We start from the raw sequence: 23,640 nt of genomic DNA, 5'->3' as shown, positions 1-23,640 counted from the left end.
TATATATGTATATTGATAGGACTGTGTTGGTTTAGGAGTATTACCGTGAAAGGCCTTGAAGTAAATGTATTTGTATTTTTAATATATCTACACCTAACTGGGGGTGATTTGTAAGTGTCCTTTACTCTGTGTGCTCATTGAGGTCTTTGAGTAACCCTCACCCCTCCTGAGACCTAGTCATGACAGCCGCAAATGCTACCTTGATTGGTCTGGCTTGTCCAGAAGGTTACCCTATTCAAAGAAACTATGCTGGCCTTCTGAACCTCTGCCCACCAGGTCAGAGTTCAGAAATCCGTCTTAACATTCACCCTCCATAAAGGATACTAAGGGCCACAGGGTAAGTTTCAAAAAACCTTCCAGAGCCACATTGGGGGCATATATTGTGACCTCTATCAGAGTAATGGAACCCAGCTGAAGGATTGTGAATACATACCTGCCCTCTTTATGGATCATTGTGCACAATACGTTCATTTGGGCTCCGGCCCTAACTGCTATGAGTACTCCTGAGACCTTCCCTTCAGCTTTTGCCTGTAAAATAATAGGGTATTGACGCAGACGCAGTTTGCACCTATCTGTACTGCGAATGTGGGTTTTGTTGGAGTGCCAGCAAATCTGGTTGGTAGCGAGCCAACAGGCCTTCCAGTTTCCTACACTTTAGTGGGGGTGTTGAGCCCCCTAATGTTCAATGGAAGTGACTTAAGTTAAGTGTAATTTAGTTGCATCTTCATGAGGCTGATAAATGTGACCATATTTCTGCAGAAGTACTTTGAAGCTACCCGTGAACATTGGTTTCCCCTTCCCTCCTTCTCCCCATCCCCCAACAAACTTTCCCTTCCCAAAACCTTTGCTCGCCCCGACCGCAAAGTGTCCCCTGGTGTGAGTCACAGTACCCACTATATCCCGAGGTAAGAATCTCCAGCTGTGTGCCACCTACTTTCCCAGGGCCAAGTACCTGAAGATCTGTTTTCCAAGGTGTTGCACTCTGTCTCTGTTATTTTTAGGTTCACCTTTACCATTTCTCGACTATTTTAACAGTGTTTCCTTGAGGCTCCCTTATGCAGAAGTTTTAGGATTTTGACCTCTAAGTCAGGCTCTACAATCCTCCTTTTGCACACCTCTGTTTTTCCTTCTTTGTCAGTCTGATGAGGACCATTCACATTGTTTAGTCTGTTTTGTGTGACGCTCTGTTTTGGCCTCACCCCTTTCCATTAATTCCGTAGCTGCATCCTCCTCAATTTGAAGTAAGGCTATTCCTGATTCTCTAGATGTTATTATGTGCTGTCTTCCTTCCAGGGGAAAAAGCAATCCAAACGGGAACATCCATCTATACTTGATTCCACGTGCCTGAAGACTTTTTATCACCACCTGCATGTCTCTATGTTTTTGGAGAGTTATTAGTGAAAGGTCCTGATGAAGTTGAATTTCTGCCCCATTGTACGTTATTGGTGCCGCTGTTCTGGCCTCTCTTAATATTTGCTCCATTTGCGTTTACGATGCACATGCTGCCAGGATATCAGGAGGGCGAGCTCCCAATTCCGTCCTCTTCTGTCCCGTCCTATGAACCCGATCTAGCAGAATGTTTGTGGCCTCCTGGCTTACGATAAGGTCCATAAAGATCTGTGTGATAGCCTCTTTTAAATCTGGGTCCATGACCGTTTCAGGGAGCTTTTTAATACAGATTTGGAGTATCTGGATCGATTCTCTAGATCTTCATATTGGATTTCAGGATTGAGTATAATCCTTGACAAGTCTTCTAGGGCAATATCTGACTGCTTACTTTCATTTGCAGGTTCCTGGATTGCATGCTCATTTGTGTCAACACGCTCACCTAGAGAGGACATTTCCTTGCTGAAGTCAGCACGTGAGTGCCTAATTTCCAAATTAAACAAGGCAAATTGTAATTGAAAGGATGTGGAGAATTTTTCCTGAAAGTCTTGGAAGCTTTTGGTGAAATCATCTTTGGAGGCAGGTATGTCCGGGTTCCTTCCCAGATTTTTTCCAGTGGGTTGGCTTGTTTTTGATGAGGCTGCATGTGCCCCGCTGGGATATGTTTCTTCCTGCCTCCTGGCATGTGCTTAGAGCTGTAGGTCATGTGGGGATCACCAGATCTGACAGCTGTCCTCCCACTATGAGGGGTATAAGATTCTTGATTGTAGACTAGAGACACAAAGTTCAGAATCTATTTTTTGCGCTCTTGCAAGGTAAAGCAGTGCTCCCTCTTGCCTAGCTCTTTGTTTTCCTGCTGGTGCTGACTTGCCCCCTTCTGTGAGAAACCCAATGTCCCACGAATGTCGTCCAAAATAGGGTATGTTTGCTGTTAGCTTACATCAGAGTTCTAGGCAGAGAGGACAATGCTTCTAAAGAGCAGATTTAAGTATTCGTTAGTCACGGCCTCCCCGTGTGTTTTACGTGAAACTGAAGAGGTCTTTCGCCTGCAAGCTGCGGGTGGCAATGTTTATTGGTGTCTATCCCTGCTTTATAGTAGCTGCAGCAAATTCCAGTATCCCTTTAACCAAGTTCCACAAAATGACACCCTTTCATCTGGATGAGTATTGGCCTCCTACTGTGCTCTGCCCACTATCTCCCAGGGGGCCATGATACCACGGTGGGACAAATTCTGGGCTGTGGACCTCTCCCCACTTCTGGCTTGATTAGTCCTGGATCACTCACCACATGACAGCTTATGTTTATGCAGAAGAACCCATCCACGCAGTGCCTGGTCTTTCCACTCTGTTGCAGTTCTCCCCAGTACTCCTCCAAAATCTTCCAATGTTCTGTAGAGACTCTTCCCTGATGAGGTATAGTGCAGATGGGGGGCACATCTGGTATTCAGGAGATCAGGGGCTGGAGGCACTCACTGTGGCAATTCCACGGCTCTTCCAAGCGGAGCACCACACCCTCCATTGGACCCGATGCAAATCGAGGGTCTTCAATCTGGATGCCAGGCTATAGGGCTGTAAGGTACCTGCAGCTGGTTTGTGCTGTGATCGAGACCGTCTTTGCAGCAGTCGGTGGCAAAGTTGATGCTTAATTGCAAACGGAGCACTTGTGCACTCATCTTTACTGTGCGTTGGCCCTCTTGGAATACCCGACAATTGTGCGACAGGAGTTTAAGTGACAAAAAGCATTGGTGCATACAAATGAAAATAATAACGGGCATATAGTTAAGTTCAGTCATTTTGCTCCTACTTTGGAGCGCGCATGGCTCCCTGGCAACAGCAACAGGCCAGCGGACATGATCCAGAGCGTCAAGTCCTAGCTGGTGCTTTGGCCATTTCATCGAAAAGCTCAGCAAGTTGCCTTGTCAATGCCATACACTGCACCCGAACTCCCCTTTCTTCTTTTTCTTTTTTACATTTACAGTACCAATGTTTTGGCAGGTGGCTTACAACACCAAAGCGCGAAAACCAAAAATGGCTACTGCGGTTGCAAGAGTATATGTTCATAGTGGACTCCCGACCGAGAGTGATCAATCCCAAAGGCTATTTGTCATGGAACCCCAGGCCTGCAATGAAAAAAGAACAGTGGGGTGCAGAGCATATGTAGCAGCACATTAATCCCATTGTAAGATACAAACCTATAGGAGACCGTCAACACCCACCTCAGCGGACAATGGAGAAACATCCTGGTAGAAAGCGGTCATCAGACACAGAGGATGACAAAATGAGAACCAAGACACTAATGAGAATCAAGTATAATCTGTCACTCACAGAGGCATCCATTCTATCAGCAGATAAGTCAACTTAAACTTACCTCAGTAGCACATGCGGCACAGCAGGGGATTATTTTATTTATTGGGCATTTGTAAGACGCTTTTACATCAAGACAATTGTGTTTTAAAGTGCCCACAGGGCAAAGGGAAGGGGGTAAGGGAAACATAATACAATAGAATATGCAAAATATAAAAAAGCGGCCCTACTAGGCCTTGTGAACATTTGGATTGTGCAAGTGCAGAGCGAGAGAAGGGACAGGGGAAGGGAGTACATGCTAGAGGATCCACAGAGGGTTGAAGTGCCAGGGAGACAATTGCAAGGCAACAGATAAGTGCCAGAGCCGGTTGTGAAGGCACCAGGTAAGTGCCAGGCAGTGACCACTCGATGGAAGAGGGGTCCCAGCCCATACAGTGCAGACTTGTGAGGCAGAACAGGCGAAGTGGTGCCTGGAGACAAGTGCATGGGGGACAGCGGATGCTGCAGGCGATTGGACAGAAAGGCCAAGACCCAGAAGGACACTTAAGGGCCCAGTCCACAAATCACAGTGACTGTGGGGTTTATCGTGGGCGGTAGAGAGGGAAGGAGGAGAGTATAATCTTGAGGTGCTTGCAGAACTTGAGGATATCCATCCCCATATGGAGAGAAAGGGGGGGCTGTTCCAGAGGAGGGAGCCAGCTGAAGAAATGGAACGGTTGCCCGCTCTCTCCTTAGAGAAGCGCTTGACAAGCAGAGTTGGAGCCGGAGGATCAGAGAGATCTGGATAGAGAGTATTTGGTGACAGCAAGTTGCAGATAGCGTAGTCTCTGGCCCCAGACAGCCTTATTGACGATGCCGAGGGATTTAAATTTGATCCTTGCAGCAACAGGGAACCAGTGTAGAAATTTTAGGGCTGGAGAGATAAGGTCCCTGGGCTTAAGGCCAAAGATAAGTCTTGCAGCCCTATTCTGTATTAGCTGGAGGGGGCAGATAGAAGAAGAAGGTAGATTAAGGAAGAGGCTGTTGCAGTAGTCCAGCCTGGAGAAAACCAGAGCTCTGGAGACATTGAGCTTCTGGGGGAAAGTGAGGAAAGGGGGGATTCCCCTGAGGAGGTAGAGTTAGAAATGGGCCTTGTCCATTATCAAAATGGATGCCAGGATCACAGAGAAAATGAGGTTCCTTGGAGTACACTCAAAAGCACAAGCAGTGGTTCAACAGTGTCTGCTGAGAAGGCAACAAGACTGGAGGGAAGCCATGTTCTGACCATGCCACTCGAGGATGGGGACACACTGGGCGTGACCTAGATGGAGCTGACCCACCAACCCCAGAATTTCCCCACCCACCACATGGGAGAGGGTCGCGATGCCGTCTGCCACCGGACCAGACTTTCCTGTATGAACCAGGAATAAAATATAACACGAGGATGCCATACTTTGTTTGGGAAAGGGAGTTTGTGCATATATGGTGTAACAGCTGGTACCATGATGGCTGACCGGGAGGTGGCAATGTCACACACACAGGCACCCATGAGGCCCTTGACTAAATGAGTGGGGTGCCTCAGGCGAACATCTTTGTGCATGGGTGGGATTCGTGACAGATAGCAATACTGCGTGGACTGATTCATTCCTATCCTGCCGCCAAAGCATGAAATACAGTAAGAGCCAGAACACAATAGTCCGTCTTTACAATCCCTGTAAATCATATGGCTGTTTATCAGACAATTGCGCTACCAACTTCATAATTTGTCCCCATAGTGATCCCATTTTCTTGGTTGAACGCCCTCGACGCACCCTTGGTTTCGGTGGGGATCCTCCTTGATGTAATACAGCGAGGATGGCACAATTATTGGTTCCCAGTCCCGCAATTTTAGTGGGCCGACTCCATATAGATGCTCCAAGCTGCTCCACCCCCAAAGCCCCTTCCATGCCCAAACATGCAAAAGTCTTGTTGTGAAGCAGGGCTAAGGTACCACATGTCGTTATTAACATGTGTTTCTTTTGTATGCGTTTTTCTGTTCAATTTGTTTGCAAGTGTTTTCGAATAGAAGCATAACCTCCACCCCCCCTCGCAAAAGCACACCACTCCCCCACTCAGGCCCATTTCTTGGACCAGGCGGGGTGGGCGACAACCCGGGGTGCAGAGGTAATTAACTCAGGAGGAGGGCGCAGGAAAGTGCCACCCGGCTGGCTGCTCTCTGTGGACTTGTAGATGACTGCCATGCGTTCGGAATATGCAAACGCAGTAATGCCTATTCCAAACGCAGCATGTTAGATCCTCTGAAATCACGCACCCTGTGCCCCTCATTATTTGTGTTGACAGCCTTTGAAGTGGGTCAATTTATAAGTGATGGCTCGTTTACCAAGCCATTGTTTTTAGACAGTGTGCGCCTAACATTTCAGTGTTAAGAACTGAACATGGAGCATTTTTATTCACCAGGCCTGCACAATTATCATTTAGCTGACCAAACCTATGCATTCTGCAAATAGAATAAAAATGCCACTGTTAGGGAGAATTCTCAGAAATGTGCTTATTCCCTTCACCTTAGAGAACCCCAGCAACTTTTGCAGACTTGTTTTTTTCCCTGGAGAGAGTGTGAGCCTTTTTTCCAACTCTCTCATGTATTCTGATGTGTGTTTTACTCTTCTGTTCTTTGGTTATGGAGTTTTAGATAACTCCATAGGCATCCTCTTTTTATTGTTGTGTCACACAGCACCTTTAGTGCAGTGGCACAGAGGTGTCCTTTGTACTTCCCAAGATTTTAATACCTTCTCTGTGATGAACTACTGTTCCCCAGAGAATGTAAAGTTATATTGACTTCACTAGTCTTTTTAAATTCATAGACCCAGCACACACGATCTACCTATAGAGTGCTGGAGGGGTTACCTAGTATCCCCTATGTCTAAACACTCTTGTAGCAGTCAAAAGATACCCTTTCCTATTAAAATGGCTGGTGGCAGTGGTTTTATAATGAACTACCATGATTTTTCCCTCCCACGAACACCGGTAGCTAAAAATCGGAGCCGCCATGATTTTCAATATGGCACCGAAGACCCTTCTGTAAAAACAGACTCTGGTCATCATTTTTAGCCGTTTCTTTGTGGAAAGGTCCTTCTGGTGTTTAACGCTGCATGCCAAACAAGGTTTGGTCCCTTTGTTCGTGAGCTTTTGGCGGGCTTCAGGACAGAAGTCCGCCCATGGCGTCTGAGTGTCTTGGGTGGGCAGGAAGTGAGGGAGGTTCCCGAAACTCCCTGTGCTTGGTCTCCTAGGAGACCCAAATGCACTCTGGCGTGATTGGCTGGCTGAATGTCCGGCAAGGAAAGCCACCCTGCTGGGTGAGTGACTGCTAGGCTGGAATGAATGGGAGAAAACTGTTTAAAAGGTGAGTCTGCAGGACTGGAAGGCAGAGTCGACCACAGGAACGAAAGAACCGAAGACGAGCTGGACAATCACTGGACCGTTGGCTTGCCCGGTAAAGCCCTGCTGCACCTCCGAATCACCAGATCTCCATTCAACAGAGAAGCTACTTCAAAGACGGCTTCTTCCTTTCAGTTCGGGGGACCAATCAGCTCAGAAGACATCTGGTTACTATTCTCAATGCTGGTTAAGGTTTAGCCAGGGAGAGGGAAACCAGTTTGTGTCTTGAAGCAACGGCTACTGAACCAAAGTGACTCGATTTTGTTTGCTCCGATGATGATCCAGCGCAGTGCAGGAGTCCCCTGATATCCTCCCTCTTGTCCCCACGACTGAGGCTCAGGAACAGAGAGATCTGCAGGAACTGCCAGGAACCAACGTCTTTAGCTACATATTTTTGCTTCACTTTAAGGTACTATGCCATCCGGTTGAGAGATCCTAACTCTTGCAGTGAAAGTTCGGGAAACTTTCCCAACTTGCAGGCCTAATCAGCTTGTGACTGAGCATATAATTTGTTTTCGTCTAACTTACTTCTAGAAACTTTTACAAAGACTTCTACATTTGTACCGGAACTGTGCTGTCCTATCCAAGAACACTAGACTATTGACTTTGGCCTGGCCTATTGAAAATGACCTGACCCTCCTAGTACATTGAACCTTTGCATTATCTAAAAGAAGTGTTTTCTAACCCATTGTACGAACTTCTGCCTTTTTATTTCTATTTAAAATAAGTGAAGTGCCATTTGGCACCTTTTTCAGGGGAGCTCCAACTGTACCTACAACTAAGTGTTTTGCACTGTAGTATATTGGTGTTTAATATTGAGTTGATTTCTACTAGTGAATGTTTTCTAAATGATTGTGTAAATAAATGTTTTAATATTTTTTACCAGGAAACCTTGAGTGTAAGTGTCTACTTGAACCACTGTGATTGTGATACTTCTGTGTAACTTCCTTTACTGCTCACATTCCATCTTGAGATAAGCCTGGCTGCACAGCTCGCTACCAAAAGTGTGTGGTACATACTTATACCAAAGGTTGGTTTTTGCTTACACATGTAGTCCTAATTGTGTGGTGTTCGCAGAGGGTACGGCATGCAATTCTACCTAAAAGCCGCACAGAAAAAGTTTAAAACTATTTTCTTTATTTTCATGTATCTTTATCTGACACACTAACACTGTTTTTTGTATTTTACTTTTTAGATACATATGGCTCATCGGTCGGAAGGTTAACTGTAATGTTCTTGCTTAAGTATTCTAGTGGCTGGTTTGGGGCATGGACTAAATCCATCCGCTCGGCATCAAAGATCTTTTCATTTTTTTAATAACCCAACCACTGCCTAGCGTGCACACCAGATGGGAACTTAATGTCACTTGGCACCTTGATTAGGAAAGCAGAGTTCATTGTGTGTCAACATGCAGCCAGTAGTCCATGGCAAATCAATGCAGTGATATGTGTGCAGCAATGATGTGTGTACTGCACAAGACACCACCCTGTTGGCTAATGGCATCTATGTGGCGCTCCCGTATGTAACAGCACATATGACCGGCATGTTTTGTGTATGTGGCTCTGATGAGTATGCCATACTGTGCCCACACTGAAACAGATAAAGCAATCAAACAAGTCACCTCAAATTGTACGTCCACTAGGCCAAACGCACTTTCTGCACTGCCACACCATGATTTTCACTAGCTGCAGGCCAGCACTGATAATAGATGCTAATGCCAGCTCTGTTCTATAAAGCATACGCCTGCTCTTTTTTGCAGAAATAACCCTTGAGGCCTCATTAATGGTGAGGAGGTAGTGGCTGAGGGACTGTGGCCCGTTTACCATGAATTAGAAGCTGGTTTTGTTTAAAACGCTTCATCAGCTTATTACTAGTCAGGCTAAAGTTTGTAAGAGGTATAATGCTTTCTGTGTATCCTTTCTGTGCATTGTTTATTGGGTGTCTTTTGTAGGGCATCCTTTGCTGTCGATAGATATAATACCCTAAAGATGTTTCTGTACTGGGGGCTGTGCATGCTCACACTGAGACGCAGCCCTACTTCATCTAAAATTCTCCAGAAACAAGAACCAAAAGAGACTGTGTACCCCATTTGAATTATTCTTGCAATTTTTTACTCACATCCAAAAACAAGATGCTCGAATAAGTATGTATGGTTCATGGTTGCAAACATTTGACTGTTAGGGTGAGTGTTGTACTGTGATGTGAGCACAAAGCCATGTGTTTGTTATGTTAGGAATTTAGGGATTCACACATACAATACTTTTATCACAGATTTGTTTATCAAATATAAAGATCTCTGATCACAATTATATTCCTGAAATGCTCTGTGATTTATTGCAAAGCATACAGGAGCCCTCATTGGTGCTATTTGTCACCTTTCCCACTCTCATAAAGGCATTCTGAAAGAGTGCAATAAGAGTGTACCAGACTGTCCATCTTGGAATGATAACCTTCCATCAGAAAATTGTCTAGTATTGCCCCTTTCAAAATACAAGTGAGGTGGTACGGACAGAACACCTGCAAGACAGGGTCAGTTATCAGTGGGCCCTCAGACCCCAGCAGGCTGGTCACACCGCGGTGTGCCAACATAAACAGTTTGAAACTATATTCAGGCAAGGTCTTCCCTAAGAACAGATGACAGAAAAAATCTTTACTTGTGCAGCAACAGCTGTGTTTTCACATTAGATTGCTTCTGTAAAGTACTTCAATTACAATGTAATGAATCTGGCTTAATTTATATAGCAATTATTTGATATTGAGGGGGGTTTGTCGCATGAGACAGAGGTGTAATTTGGGGGTGATGTATGCCAGTTGCGGCTGGGGGCGCATTCTAGTGTTTCACACTGGGCACCAAGTTGCCTAGAAACTGTCCTGCCCCCACTCCCCTGGCTCGAAAGAGCAGGTGCCTTGCTGCAATGACCATTCCGCTAGCATCTTACAAGCTGACGAATGCCGGCGCTGAAGTGGTTAAGGGAAATGGTCGACCCAGGCATTTTGCTTAGCCTCTCCCTGGATACCGGGCGCATCAGCAATGCCGTCATTCAGCTGGGTGGGCAGGAAAACAGCTTCCCATGACAGATAGTGGATGTTGACTGGGCGGGACTGCTGCGCAGAACATAAATAGACCCCGTGTGAGGCCAACAGCTTTCTTTGACAGCACACACTGGGCACAGTTCTGCACACTGCGTGTCTGTTCTATACTGTCCTGGAGTCTGCCACGTCATCACCCACAACAGGTCCTGTACCACGAACACGCCGATGCTACTGTTATCTTTGGGAAGCACTCCTCTTCCGGCTTCTCTTATAAGGGAGCGCATCACACGTTGCACAGTGAAGTGAATGCGTGGCAGAAGGCCTCACACGTGACCAGGGTAAACGGGAGGCTGCCACCATCTCTTTCAATACTGAGCCCAACTCTGGGACCAAAGCCTGGTGATCAGTTGATCATCTGTTTTAAAACACAGGACAAGTGCGTGCGTGTGCGCACGAGCAAAGGAAGGGCTGGCTGCCATACTGTCCATTGCAGCTGCTGAAGAGCAGATCCGGGCATGGCCCTTGAGCAGGGGGTAGCAAAGCGTTAATCGCGCCTGGGTTAGCCAGGGCTCAGCCCCAGCATTCTCCCAAAAAGTGCCCAGTTCCAGCAGGGGCTTTAATCGACGTCAAACAAATGGATGTCCAACCTCATTACATGAAAAGATGGGTGGCAGTACTGCTCTACCCCAGTAGACGTCACTGTTCCTCATGTTTAAAATCATATCAGCAGTTACAGACATTTGGGAATTCGATTATTTATTTGCAAACATGGAAGTGAAACTACAGCTCAAAGAATACGAAGTTTTATTTGTGCAACCGCTATTGAAGCCTTTATTTATTTATTTATTCGTTTTTGTATAGCGCTCAGCAGCCCGAAGGCATCATGGCGCTTGTTACAGGAAAGGACTTAGTTACATGTTTACATTTGGGAAAATACATACGGGAAGGTGGTACAAGAAGAAGCGTGGGTGAAACAAAACTGGAGAGCTAATTATTTGAGCAGATGTAATCATGCTAGATTACAATTGTCATACGCATGGAAATTAGAGGCTTAAAAAAGGGAAACATATCAACAGCAAAACATACCTTGACATCAGAACGATTTAATTAAATTAAACTGTTTTTTTTTTATTAAAAAAAATGTATTTTATTGTTTAAAGCACAGACCTAGCCCGAGAGCAGCGGGGTGCTGTATAGAGTGTGGGTAGCTAGCGTTTGGGCTTGCATCTTTTAATAATATCTTAGTACTGGGAGTTGAGGTCTGTGCTTCGTTGTGTGCCTCCACTGGAATTAGTCCTTTGTCAGGTGTTGTTGAAAAAGCTATGCTTTTGAGAGGTTCTCGAATTTGGAGAATTGTGGGAGCATTCTGAGCCGACACCTGGATCGAGTTCCAGAGGGTGGGTGCGTAACAAATGGGATTGTGGAAGCAAGGACTTCGTTTAAAAGATCTGACCGACTGCAATGCACATTGGCCTTCTATTTCTTTGTATTCTCTTTTATATTTGAATATCTACTTTTTAGTGCCTTTTTGAAATGCATAAATGCATTTTTACTCCTTCTCACACAAGGTCTAAAAACTTGACTGTATCACTCCTTTAATTGAAAGAGTCGGGCCTCATTACGATACTGGTGGTAGCGGTGCCCCATTCCCGGGCGCCAGAAAATATTCTTCCCCATTCCCATTGAGCCCCATAGGGCACCATTCATGAATGGTGCCGGTGCATCCAACATGCTCTGTTCGCAGGTGCCAGTACGGCCGTAAGCAGAACTCATAGTTTGCAGGTTCGGTAGTCACGGCGCTGGTAGCTTACCAGCGCCGTTACTGCTGGACCGGCAAACTTGCAATGAGGCCCCATGTCTTTTTAAGGTTCTATAGATTCTTTTAAATTTTAGGTTTCACCAGACACTTCTTAGGCCATGTCCCAAAATATTGTTTGAAGACAGATGTGCCCCTTCCCCCATCGTTTTCCTATCCCACTTAAAGTACAGTACTACTGAGGCCTTGTGAGGACTCTTAACTCCGAATGAAGCACTTAGGAATTATTCCAGCACCTGGAATGATCCAATGTGAGAATTCAGGGCAGGTGTTTATTAAAAGATACACAATGAAACATACCAGAGACATCGGAATAAGAAGTCTGCCTTACCATTAAGATGCTTCCACTCACGGATCCATTAAACTCGACTTTTGCTCGAACCCACTCTCCATCCGGCGCCTTCTGAGGCTCAATGTTGGCACACTGCAATCTTCATTTCCAGGTAGAAGGGGAAACAAAACAAACATTTGCATTTACTCTCTGAGGATTGTCATGCCAGGATATATTTATTTAGTATACAAGGGTGCGTTTAGGCCTCGAGGGCTGGACCCATGCTGGATTTTCAGGCTACCCCTCAGTAATATTCATGAGACACATTTGCTTACACTGATTCTAAAGGTATGTACATTTTTTCTCATGAACATTAATGAGGGATATTCTGAAACTCAATGTCCTCAAGGCCTGGAGTTGGCCAACTCGGAGCTCGACCAAACTGTCGAGGGTGCGCACTGTGCGGGTGGATGCTAATTCTTCAAATCGAATGGGGAGACGTTGCGTTTAGAGGCGTGGTGTGGGTGTCGCAATCTTACTTATGTCGGGGACTTTCCTTTTCTCCACCAAAGGAAAGTGTGTGAGCACTGGTGTTACATTAGCAGCAAGTGGTGCAATGTGAAGTACAGTAGGCCACTGACATTGCCCCTTAACATCATAGGAATTAAGGACAAAATGCACATTATTATTGTTACCTGCCAGCAAGGCCGTGCTGTGGTTGTGATGTGTTGTGTGGTTGTCAGCTGCTAGTTCAGTGTGCAGGTGCATCTGCAGTATGCCACAGTCACAATCAAGCAGAATGGTGCTGTGGTTGGAGTGACAGACAGGAAGGCCTTGGGTAACTAGCTAGAGATTGTGGGCTCCGAATTTGTGCATGGCATAGTGTCATCTCACGTAGCATGACTTTGCCTAACATCACATAATAAAGCATAACAACTCAAATTGTATTAGGAATGCAGTGCATGGATATTAACAAACACATGCGACCAACTGTGATGTTTCAAAAGAGAACAAACATTTGCAAAGTCAACAGTTTTGGCTTTTGTTTAGAAATGCAATAGGCATTTGCCAGGCGCTGCCATAATGATATGACCTGGCCCTAAAACGGCAACAGTTGCACAATATTGTGAGTACCTGGGCATATAATAGCTGTGCCTGGCAAAGACGTATAATGCAAGACAAAACTGTTGGATTTTCAAATGCTTGTTTTTAATATAACTTTCTTGGGCAAGGACACAGATCTGCTTGTAAATCAGTTGGTTAATGGCACACTTGGTGAAGACATTTTAATTTCACCAGTGGTGCTTTTACAGTGGCAATTAAGCAATTAACTCTCAGAAGACTGCTTTGAAATAACACTGGCAGGCCCTTCCCAGAACAAAGTTTGATGTTACTGCTTGATAGAGTAAACTCATTGAGTTCCCAGGGTGGGAATAGCCATAGGGACTAGCATGGCCATGGACAGTGTGTGGGTAGGTAAACAACCAAACAATACCAACAGGCTCTGTGTGCCTCCTCGTATCTATTCTCTCTTATATCTTCACTTCCCATAATAATGATTTCAGTATATAAGTCGCACTTTCAATGCCTCCTAGTTGCCAAAATGAAACCATTTTTCCCCCAATTATTATTGGTGGTCCTCTGGACAAGGTATGGTAACAACCAACTTGAAATAATTTTACCTCGCACGCAAATCTACAACACATCTTGATGCACACCTTCAGCACTGAAACAACACAGATTACACAGTGGAACAAACAACACCCGAAGAAACACGTCTACACTAGATTTCCAGAAAGATCATACTAACCAACCATAGATACACCAACACAACTCTCCGGACTCTTTAAACTCCAATCTGGCAGATAGACACTGCCAACAATTCACAATAGCAACCGTGAGCACACCTTAAGCACTGCTCCAGACAAGTCACAAAATATATAAACGTAAATGCCATGGAGACCCCTACATTTTTCAATATGTACACAGTAACATTGCAACAAAGCAACCTTGCCCTGCTCCTCCATTGTCCCACTCGCACACCCAGAAGTGCCAAGAAATAAAATAGGCAGATGATGTACAACACAAGTCTCAATAACATGGTACAACAGTGCATAGCAAAGATCTTCACTTATTCTCCCACGGGACAGCGCTCTGGGCAGGCTATTTAACTCAGTTGATTGGCAGCAACAGAGGATGCAATTAATGTTGGTAACATTGCAATCTGTCAATTACAATAGAATCTCTGGTGCACTGGCTGGCTGATGCGAGTACACATCCCCTTGCAATCAAGCCCAGTGCTACAATAATCACATTTTAAGTGATGGCCACAGGGGACACGAACAGGGGAGCACAAGGGGGACACCATTTTGTCCATAAAATCATTACATCGGCCCCACTGAAAGGGAGGTGTTTGTGAATTAATCACTTCTAAGGACTTCAATGTTTGCAATTAAGGCACAGGGAGAATAACCTATGTGTACAGGGTCACACCCTTTGGTTAAACAGTGAAGCCAGGATTTTGACCCACTTTGAAAATCAGCCATTTCACTGCATATCGTCTAAGGTCTAGTTGGTACAGATATCTCAGTTTTGGATTTCAAGTACTACAATTGTACTGTCTGTGAAGGCATCATGAAGCAAGACAGAGACAACAGATATAAAGTTCAAACAAAAATGTATTTATTAACGTAAACGTCAGGATGGTGTACGGCCTACCGTGCCCTATGCTAAGGTGGGATTTCACTGCCTAAAGAATAGTCTGAGTCAGAAAGTTCAACTTAAAAGTCTGTCTGTGTCCAATACCTATACTTGCCCTCACAACTAAACTATACAATGTGTAGGGATGACAGCAACACATAAAATAGTGTTACAAATAAAGTTCTGAGCTTCTTCCAGCTCTAGGCTTCCTCTCCAACTCCCCTTCCCTAAGTTCAAAGCAGTTTCACAAAGCCTTGGGGTTCCTTTCCCCAAGTAGACAATACGGTTCCGAAAATGGCCTCGGTGTTCCTTTCTCCAATGTGACAATTCTTCCAGCTTGCCAATATACAATCCGTTCAAGTGTCTTAATTCTCATGAGCAGTTCTAGGTCACCTGTATAATCCTTCATGTTCAGTAGATACAGATTGCTATCTTTCCCATTCACTTCAGCAATCTTAATTATGAGTAAGATTTGTTATCTGGACTTTCCTTGACTTTTCCAGACAGGGTACTCTCGGTCTTGGCGCAGTTGTCGGATCACACGGTCCACCCAACAGGTCACGCAACCCAGAACCCTAGGTTTCTTGCCCACACAAGTTTCTCTCTCATCACACCTGTGCTTTGGTTTGCATTCACTCTGAATTCTCCTTGCCAGTCTCTTGGCCATGCCACAGTGTGCTCTTCCACACAACACACTTCGTTGTGCCCATTCACTTCCACCACCTTGGTTTCACCAGCTTTATAAATGTTCTTGACTGGCTTTTCAGCTTATTCATAATGTTTCTATGCCTTTTAAAAATGTTAATCACATGTGTTTTACACCTGTTTCCATTTTATTTATGGGTTTCTCAGAGCTTTCCTTCAGTTCAGTATTCAATAATATTTGTAAAGCGTTTCTTTACTGCGATATTCAACAATGCAAGCTTCTTGTTTTAGCTCTTTCACTTTAAAGTTCAGCGTTTTGTTCGAAGTATTCAAAAACACCTTTACTTCAGGCTCACAGTCAATTGCGGATACATTGCCTTTCAATCAGCAGCCCCATGTGCCTTGCAGTAACCCACGAGCGCCCAGGTACAAGAGATCCCTCTATTTCACTCACCGGTCTTTAGAGACTACTCCTGGCAATCTCTCTCTCTCTCTCTCTTCTCGGCTACGCGCACACTTTACTGTGGGTCTGCGAGCATCGCTCGCCTGTCATGAATCCTGCTGTGGGTTGCCGGTAGCTGCATCTCTCCTGCAGAGGCTGCCGGGGGCCCACAGCACCTGTGAGTCCTCAGTGGCCCACAGCTCTGCCTGTAGGCACTGGACAGAAAGGACTCTGCCTGGATCCTTGCACGGCCTGCAAAGGCTCCATGGTCGCAACTTCCTAACAGCACATGCCGGCGTCCTGGCCTCCAGGCAGCGCCCTCCTTGGCAGCCTTCTTCTCTGCAGGACACCAACCTTCTCAGGCTTGCATCTCCCAGCCTGGCTTCTCTTCTGCTGGTCTCTCCTTCCCTGCAGTCGGCTCCACCTTTTATGCACCTGTAGCTCATTAACAGGTAACAGGTGCGAGCCCTTGTGTGCAATTGCCTTACTCCAATTACTGATACTCTCAGGACATGCCTGACCCTCACAATGGTTCCCAGGCCTCTTCCTCATCTGAGTACCAGAGAGGTGTAACTGTATATTAGTGTGTACAACTCCTAATCGCCTCCTCCTCGTCCCAGGACTAGAGTGTTATGAATCAGGGGAAACCTAAAGAAAGTGATTGACAACAACCTATAAAGGTAGAGGGAGGGTAAGGTTTGTTCTCACAGGGGAAAGGGGGATACCATGTCTCACCTGCAGACACCCTCTTCTCAATCCCCAAGGACCTCCACCCAGGTGATCCTCCCTCGCATCTCCACCCCCAGGGTCGGGATCCAAAAGCAGCAGCCTTTCCCTGGCCGGCTCAGAGGAGGATTCCAGGGAAAAAGAAGTGAGGACGCCTTCAGGTCCCTCACATACCCTTCCCCTATGAAAAAGGCCTCCTACACGAAGGACATATCTGCTTTGACCTGGGGTTCCCTTTAGGAAGTTGTTAACGTTTCGGAGGTGTTTTCATTTACTTGTGGGCCAGATAGTTATTCCGGACAGCGACGTCGACCCCTGAATGTTTGCAATTTTATGTCGGCTACTTGTGAGACCCAATGGTCAAATTGGGGTAGGTTACTTCCCAAGACTAACTGGGTTGGCAGGTTGGGAATCACTGCCATAGTCAGATTCAGTTTTCTTCCCAAGATGTTGAATGGGATTTGTGCCTGTGGTGTCTCTCAACATGGCCATGGACACAACCTTCTTTTTCTTCCCCAATTCTCTTCCAACCCCGTGGAAGTAAATCTGTTCTTATTGTGCACCCCTTGCTCCCAGTGTCTAGTTGGGCCCAGATAGTTTTTCCTTCCAAGGTAACCGGTATCTGATTAGGAGCTTTCTCACCTCTACAAAGGAAGGAGTGGGATCTCTCTTTAATACTGGGGTTTATACTTTCAAGTGGCTGATCTTCACCTTCTGTGAATAACTCTCTAGATTAGGCATACAGGCCATTGGCATAAATGGGTTTGGTTCTCTTTCCCTAATTTGCTCCTTCTTATAGGGCTTATCTCTAGATGGTAAGGAAAGGGAATCAATCCTACTTAAAGGACACTCTCTTGCGGCATGGGAGGATAGCTCATGGGCAATGTGCTTGCCTTGAAAGCAAAACAACACGGAGCAACACAGATTCGATCCCCAGGTCTGCGCTTAGAAACCTCTGGGTATTGACCGCGTTATAAATAACCTATCATGACCAATTTCCCTACAGGAATAGATTGGTTTTTGATCTGGGGTGGAATGCTTCCAATCTTCTTTAATTAACGTCCCATCTTCTAGTGAGGATTTAATTCCTTCTGATGAGGAGTCCATTTTAATTTCCAGTGGAGATAGGGATTAAAAAAATGGTATCTCTGCATTTCTTTAGCTCCTTCTGGAATCACCTGCATCTTAACATTTATTGATGGATTTGGTGGGGGTTCCTAAGTCTCATGGTTGTACTAGGGCAGGAAATTTCTCGTTTTGCTCTTGTTTCAACTCAATTCCGGGGTGGTACCTAGGTATCTCGGTGACGGGTATGGCAGTTTCTAAAAGAATTGGACAGAGGAACCTTCCATCCATAGGCTTCACATCCAGGTGATGAGGAGTAGGAGGTGCTTCCCCTTTTAACTCATGAACTTTAAGTTCTACGGGGAAGTTGGTGACCTATTTGTCTCCTACTTTAAGTGGAGTGGATTTTTCCTTTATTGTTAAGGAATTGGAAGGGTTGGTGGATTCCCCTAAGGTGGTTTTCTTATCCGGATCCCGCCTTCTCTCTACTTTCCGGATCTTATCTAATATTTCTGGGTTTGCCTGGGTAGGGTTTTCCCTGATAACCTTATACACCAAGCATCCCATCAAGTCAATTGTAGTCAGGGCAAAAAGTGTCAATGTCCCTTTAATTTCCACATACTGAAAGAAGATTACAAGTTCAGAATGTAAAATACTCATCTGTTCTATCCAGCTATACTTTCAGCACTTAGACACACAATAAAATAAATTGTGTAGCAAGGTCATCTGCCTATAGTAGTTCTGACAAACTTTCAGCTTCTTGTTAGGCATATTAAACCATTTGAATAGTCAAATCAAAGAAACCCTTTTATTCTTGTCAAACTAGTAGATCCATTGGATATAAACTAAACTTTAAAATTGAGTTTTATTTAGTGACTCACTTTAATTGTCTTGGAAGCAGGTACACATTTGGCAGATAACTGGAGTTGTGAGGAGGCTTTCCCTTGGATGCCCCATCACAGTTCAACTTGCCTAAACATTACTTTGGAACCCCTATTCCTAAGGTGCTGTATGTTTCAGCATTTATGCACATTGTTATTCCCTTTCACCATATCCAATTTAAAGTGCGGAAGCCATGATGTGTCCCATACCATGGCCTTGGTCGGAAACAACATTGTAGACAACTCAGCAAGAACTTAGATGCACACATTGGAACCCTTTCCATTCCAGCTCTACTGTAGGACGTGCCACTTTGAGTCTGAGATGGAGGCGTGGCCCAAAACAAACTGCAAGTTGTATCCCGACTCTTTGTGATGCTCTATGGTGGGCCGCCTGGTACAGCCTAGACTGCTTCTCCCTTATTATCCAAGCTGAGTTCACCTCGCTATTCACACTTTGATCAGGCTCTGACAGAAGGGTGCACTTTGCGCAATGGTCTGGAATATTTGCTCATTAAAACAATGTATTATGACAACAATGTACCTGGTAGCCAATCCACTCCTAAGTTTCACAATGCCAATGTAGCAGGTCATGTGTTTGGGACAATGGGCCTCATTACGAATGTGGCGGTAAGGCAACAACGGCGCTGGTAGTACTACCGGCGCCATTGTTACCATACCGCCACATTACGAGTTCTGCTTGCGGATCCCGCTCTGCACGCCTGGTCAGAGCAGGCGTGCAGAGCGGCACCCGCAAGCAGAACTCGTGATTGCACGGCACCGTTATGAACGGTGCTGGTGCAACCATGCTGTCATACCTGCCTCCCCATCCGGCTCCATTGCTACACCTACACGTTCCGGTTTCCCGGTGTCATCAGCTTTGAGAACGGCTAGACCGTTCTATACTCAGTGGAAGCTGTCCGGGAAACGCTATTGCTAAAATACACATCACATGACCAGCGCAGTGACGTCTGCGTACGTACGCATGTCAGCTGACCCCATTTAAGGAAGCGGAAGCTTCACACATGCGCTTCTGATCGTTATTTGTGATCCTCGCGTTCCGGAGCTTGTCTGCTATTTCTCGCAGACGCCTGCCTTCCAAGGCAATTATTTGGAGATTTCTGCTGCTGTTTCCTTGCAGTTGCCTTACTTACCAGGGCATGGTTGCCTTCCTGCGTTCCGACGCAGTTTTCCTGCTACTCCAGTTCCTCCTCGAGCTCGGTCTCTTCCGTGCTCTAGACGGCACTCCTCTGCTCTTCCCCGACGGAGTCGCCGCACAGCCCTTTTTCCAGGATACACCTTCAACCCGCTCTGCCTCTATCTATTTCAGACCCTGCAGAGTCCCGCTCTGCATACTGCTCTGTTTCAGACCTTGCAGAGGCCAACTCTGCATTCCACTCCGCTCCAGTCTACCAAGACTCAGCTCTACCTTACTTACCGAACTCCTACTGCTTGGGCGTACTTTCCAGGATCAAGATTTTCCTCACATCTTCTACATGTGCACGGGACTTTGGACGCTTTCCTGCGTGTGCACCAACCCGTCTCTAGTGCGGCCCTCGTTTCGCTCGAGTTAGAACCCTCACTACCCTTCCCTTGCCGTTGTTTCCTTGGATTCTTTGGACTTCCTAGGACTTCCTTGGCTGCATATCCAGGTCAGTGCTTACAACATAGGTTCATATTGTCCTACTTTGCAAACAGCATTCTAAATAGCTCCTCTTTTTCTACAGCTTGGTGAATCTTGGTCCACTCACGCCCTTCCCACTGATAGCTCTATCTGACTGTTGATTGTACTAGTCAGAGAGTGACATTAGTTAGAAGGTTCTCTTTGATACGCTACCTTCTACCTCCGACGTCCCTGTTGGAAGAAGTCTTCGAGTGTATCCTTTGTTACTACCAGCCTGTATCCTTTACATACCTTGAGTTATTCTCTGATGTTCATTTTGTTTAATTGTCTTGAATCAGAGCATAACAGAATCAGAAGCCATGTTGGAGGAGTCGGATCCTCTGTCTGTTCTCACCCGATTGGTGTCTGATTTAAGGCAAGAAATGATCACTGCTCAGGACACCATGCGCCATCGTATGGACGTAATGCAAGACGCCATACATGCTTCCTCACTAGGAAGGGTTGCCCCAGTTCCCGTTGCCTCTACTTCAGGCGCGTCTGTACCGCAAAGGGAAACTGTCCAGGTGTTGATGCCAACCCAATTTCCTCTGGCTCCACCTGAAAGATTTACTGGAGACCCCAAGAGCTATCGCACGTTCGTTAATCAGTGTCGTCTCCACTTCTTGTGTAGACCCAATTCGTTTCCGGATTTGACAACCAAAGCGGCTTTCGTATTGTCGCATTTGGGGGGCACTGCTGCTGCATGGGCGAATCCATTGTTGGAGACCAACAGCCCTCTGCTATATGACTGCGATGAACTGTTGTCAGCCATGAGCAGGGTTTTCGACATGAGGTATTCTACTCAGGCCACTGATTTAGAACTGTTGAATCTACAACAGGGTAGCCAAACTTTAGTGGCCTATCTTGCACGATTCAACCAGTTGACAGAAGAAACACAATGGCCAGACAATAAGAGGACTGCACTCTTCTATAAAGGACTGTCTGAGGAATTGAAAGACGCTTTGTCAACAGTCCCTGTTGTACCCTCAGAATACATGGAGTTGATCGATCTTGTTCTACAAATCGATGCTCGGAGAACCGCCAGAAAAGGTGAAAAGAAACCCTTCCTGTCCGCATCAAATCTTCCAGGAGTTTCTCAGTTCTCTTCTGGTGAACCTGAACCCATGCAAATAGGCGCTATTCGGGGTCGTTTATCCACCGCTGAGCGAGAAAACCGTCGCAAGAATAACCTATGCATGTACTGCGGTTCAGCAGAGCATTTACTGGTTGCTTGCCCTAAAAAGCCAACAAAAAAGCCGGGAAACGCCAGAGCTCGGCAATAGTGGGAGTCCCTATGCCGGGTATCAAGATGGACTCCGCTTTGTCACTTAATGCTTCCATTGCCGTAGTGATATCTTTATACTTCAACGACATCACTGTTCAGACCCAAGCCATGATAGATTCCGGTGCAACGAACAGCTACATGGATATTGCTTTCGCCAGACAGTCATCTATTCCTATGTCCACTAAACCGGTACCCGAGTCAGTTAAAACGGTCGATGGTTCTGCATTATCTTCTGGTCTGGTAACGGAGGAAACAATGCCTATAACGGTCTCCTTACCTGATGGTCATACTGAAAGGATGGTTTTTGACATAATTACGGCACCCCAATATCCAGTAATTCTGGGTCTATCTTGGCTGAAGCTACACAACCCTGTGATCGATTGGGTCACCGTTCATATCCAGTACCCTTCGGACCATTGTAACGAACACTGTTTCCTGGATTCCGGTGGGGTTCATAATACCCCTGTCTTGGCTTTTCTCAAAGGGTTGTCCAGAATAAACGCTATGGCATCACCTAAATCACTGATACCTCCGGAATATCGACAGTTTGCCGATGTGTTCGACAAAGGCAAGGCGGAGGTGTTGCCGCCCCATCGCCAGTACGATTGTCCTATCGAATTGATTCCTGGAGCCAAAACTCCTACCGGTCGGGTTTATTCCCTTACCAAACAGGAAGACGCTGTCCTGAAGGACTACATCAACAAAGCACTTCAGACTGGGTTTATTCGCCCGTCTCAGTCCCCGGCCGCTTCTCCTTTGTTTTTCGTCCCTAAAAAAGAAGGGGACTTAAGACCCTGCATTGACTACAGGGCTCTTAATGCCATAACGGTTAAAAAACAGTATCCCCTACCTTTGATTGACGTCCTGTTGGATCAGTTGGGCTCTTCAGTGGTTTTTTCTAAACTAGACTTGAGGGGTGCTTACAACCTTGTAAGGATTAGAGCAGGAGACGAGTGGAAGACCGCCTTCAAAACCCGACATGGTTTATATGAGTACCTTGTCATGCCCTTCGGCCTGTGCAACGCCCCCGCAACTTTTCAGTTTTTTATGAACGATATATTCAGTGATTACATGGATCAATTTGTGGTCATTTACCTGGATGACATTCTGATATACTCAACATCCTTACAGGAACACATACAGCATGTATCCAAGGTACTTCGAAGACTAAGAGAGAACCATCTCTTTGTCAAGGCAGAGAAATGTGTCTTCCACTCACAGGACGTGGAATTCCTGGGGTATGATATTACCAGTCATGGCGTCAGAATGAATCGATCCAAAGTAAAAGCCATCTTGGACTGGCCGGTACCTGTTTCTATCAAATCCTTGCAGTCTTTTCTTGGATTTGCGAACTTTTATAGACGTTTTATCCACTCCTTCTCAAGAGTGGTGCCACCGCTTACCGCGCTAACCAGTCCTAAGGCTCCATTTCGCTGGACAACAGAAGCTCAGAGGGCATTCGATCTCCTCAACGAGGCTTTTACCACGGCTCCGATCCTGCAGCACCCGGATCCTGATCTGCCATACGTCATCGAGGCGGATGCTTCTAATTTGGCCATAGATGCAATCCTTTCACAGGTATGCAAAGATTCCGGGGTGGAACACCCAGTGGCGTTTTTTTCCCGTAAGCTAGCCTCATACGAAAAGAACTACACGGTGACCGAGAAAGAATTGCTGGCCATCAAAGACGCGTTGCTCGCATGGCGTCACCATCTTCTTGGTGCAAAACACCCGGTGACTGTCTACTCCGATCACCGCAATCTACAGGCCATCAAAACCATAAAATGCCTTACGGCCCGCCAAGCCCGTTGGCACTCGTTTTTTGCCCAATTTGACTTCCGCATCTCCTACAGACCCGCAAGGGACCATACCAAGGCCGACGCTTTATCCCGTCTGCACTATGGGGGGGACGACTCGGACAGCTCTAAACCGCTTCTCTTGGCAGACCATGTAGTCTGTGGTTGTTCTGTTCAACCTACATTAAAGAAGGATATACTAGAGTGGGTTAATCTT

The 23,640-nt window shown here is 45.9% G+C and overlaps 1 protein-coding gene across 2 annotated transcripts in view; it reads right to left on the bottom strand.

The window, feature by feature from the left end:
- LOC138580873 (uncharacterized) overlaps positions 1-23,640 on the bottom strand; it is a 570,368-nt gene that overhangs the window by 374,004 nt on the left and 172,724 nt on the right. For both annotated transcript variants that reach the window (XM_069651760.1, XM_069651761.1), the window contains exon 3: positions 12,284-12,383. In XM_069651760.1, coding sequence (XP_069507861.1) covers positions 12,284-12,383 — 100 coding nt within the window. The remainder of the gene's footprint in view (positions 1-12,283; positions 12,384-23,640) is intronic.

This window comes from Ambystoma mexicanum, chromosome 3p (genome assembly GCF_040938575.1).
Source record: "Ambystoma mexicanum isolate Mex_15411 chromosome 3p, UKY_AmexF1_1, whole genome shotgun sequence".
Classification (NCBI taxonomy): domain Eukaryota; kingdom Metazoa; phylum Chordata; class Amphibia; order Caudata; family Ambystomatidae; genus Ambystoma; species Ambystoma mexicanum.
The sequence above is the reverse complement of the archived record's forward strand: the minus strand, read 5'-3'. Positions and strand labels throughout refer to the sequence as shown.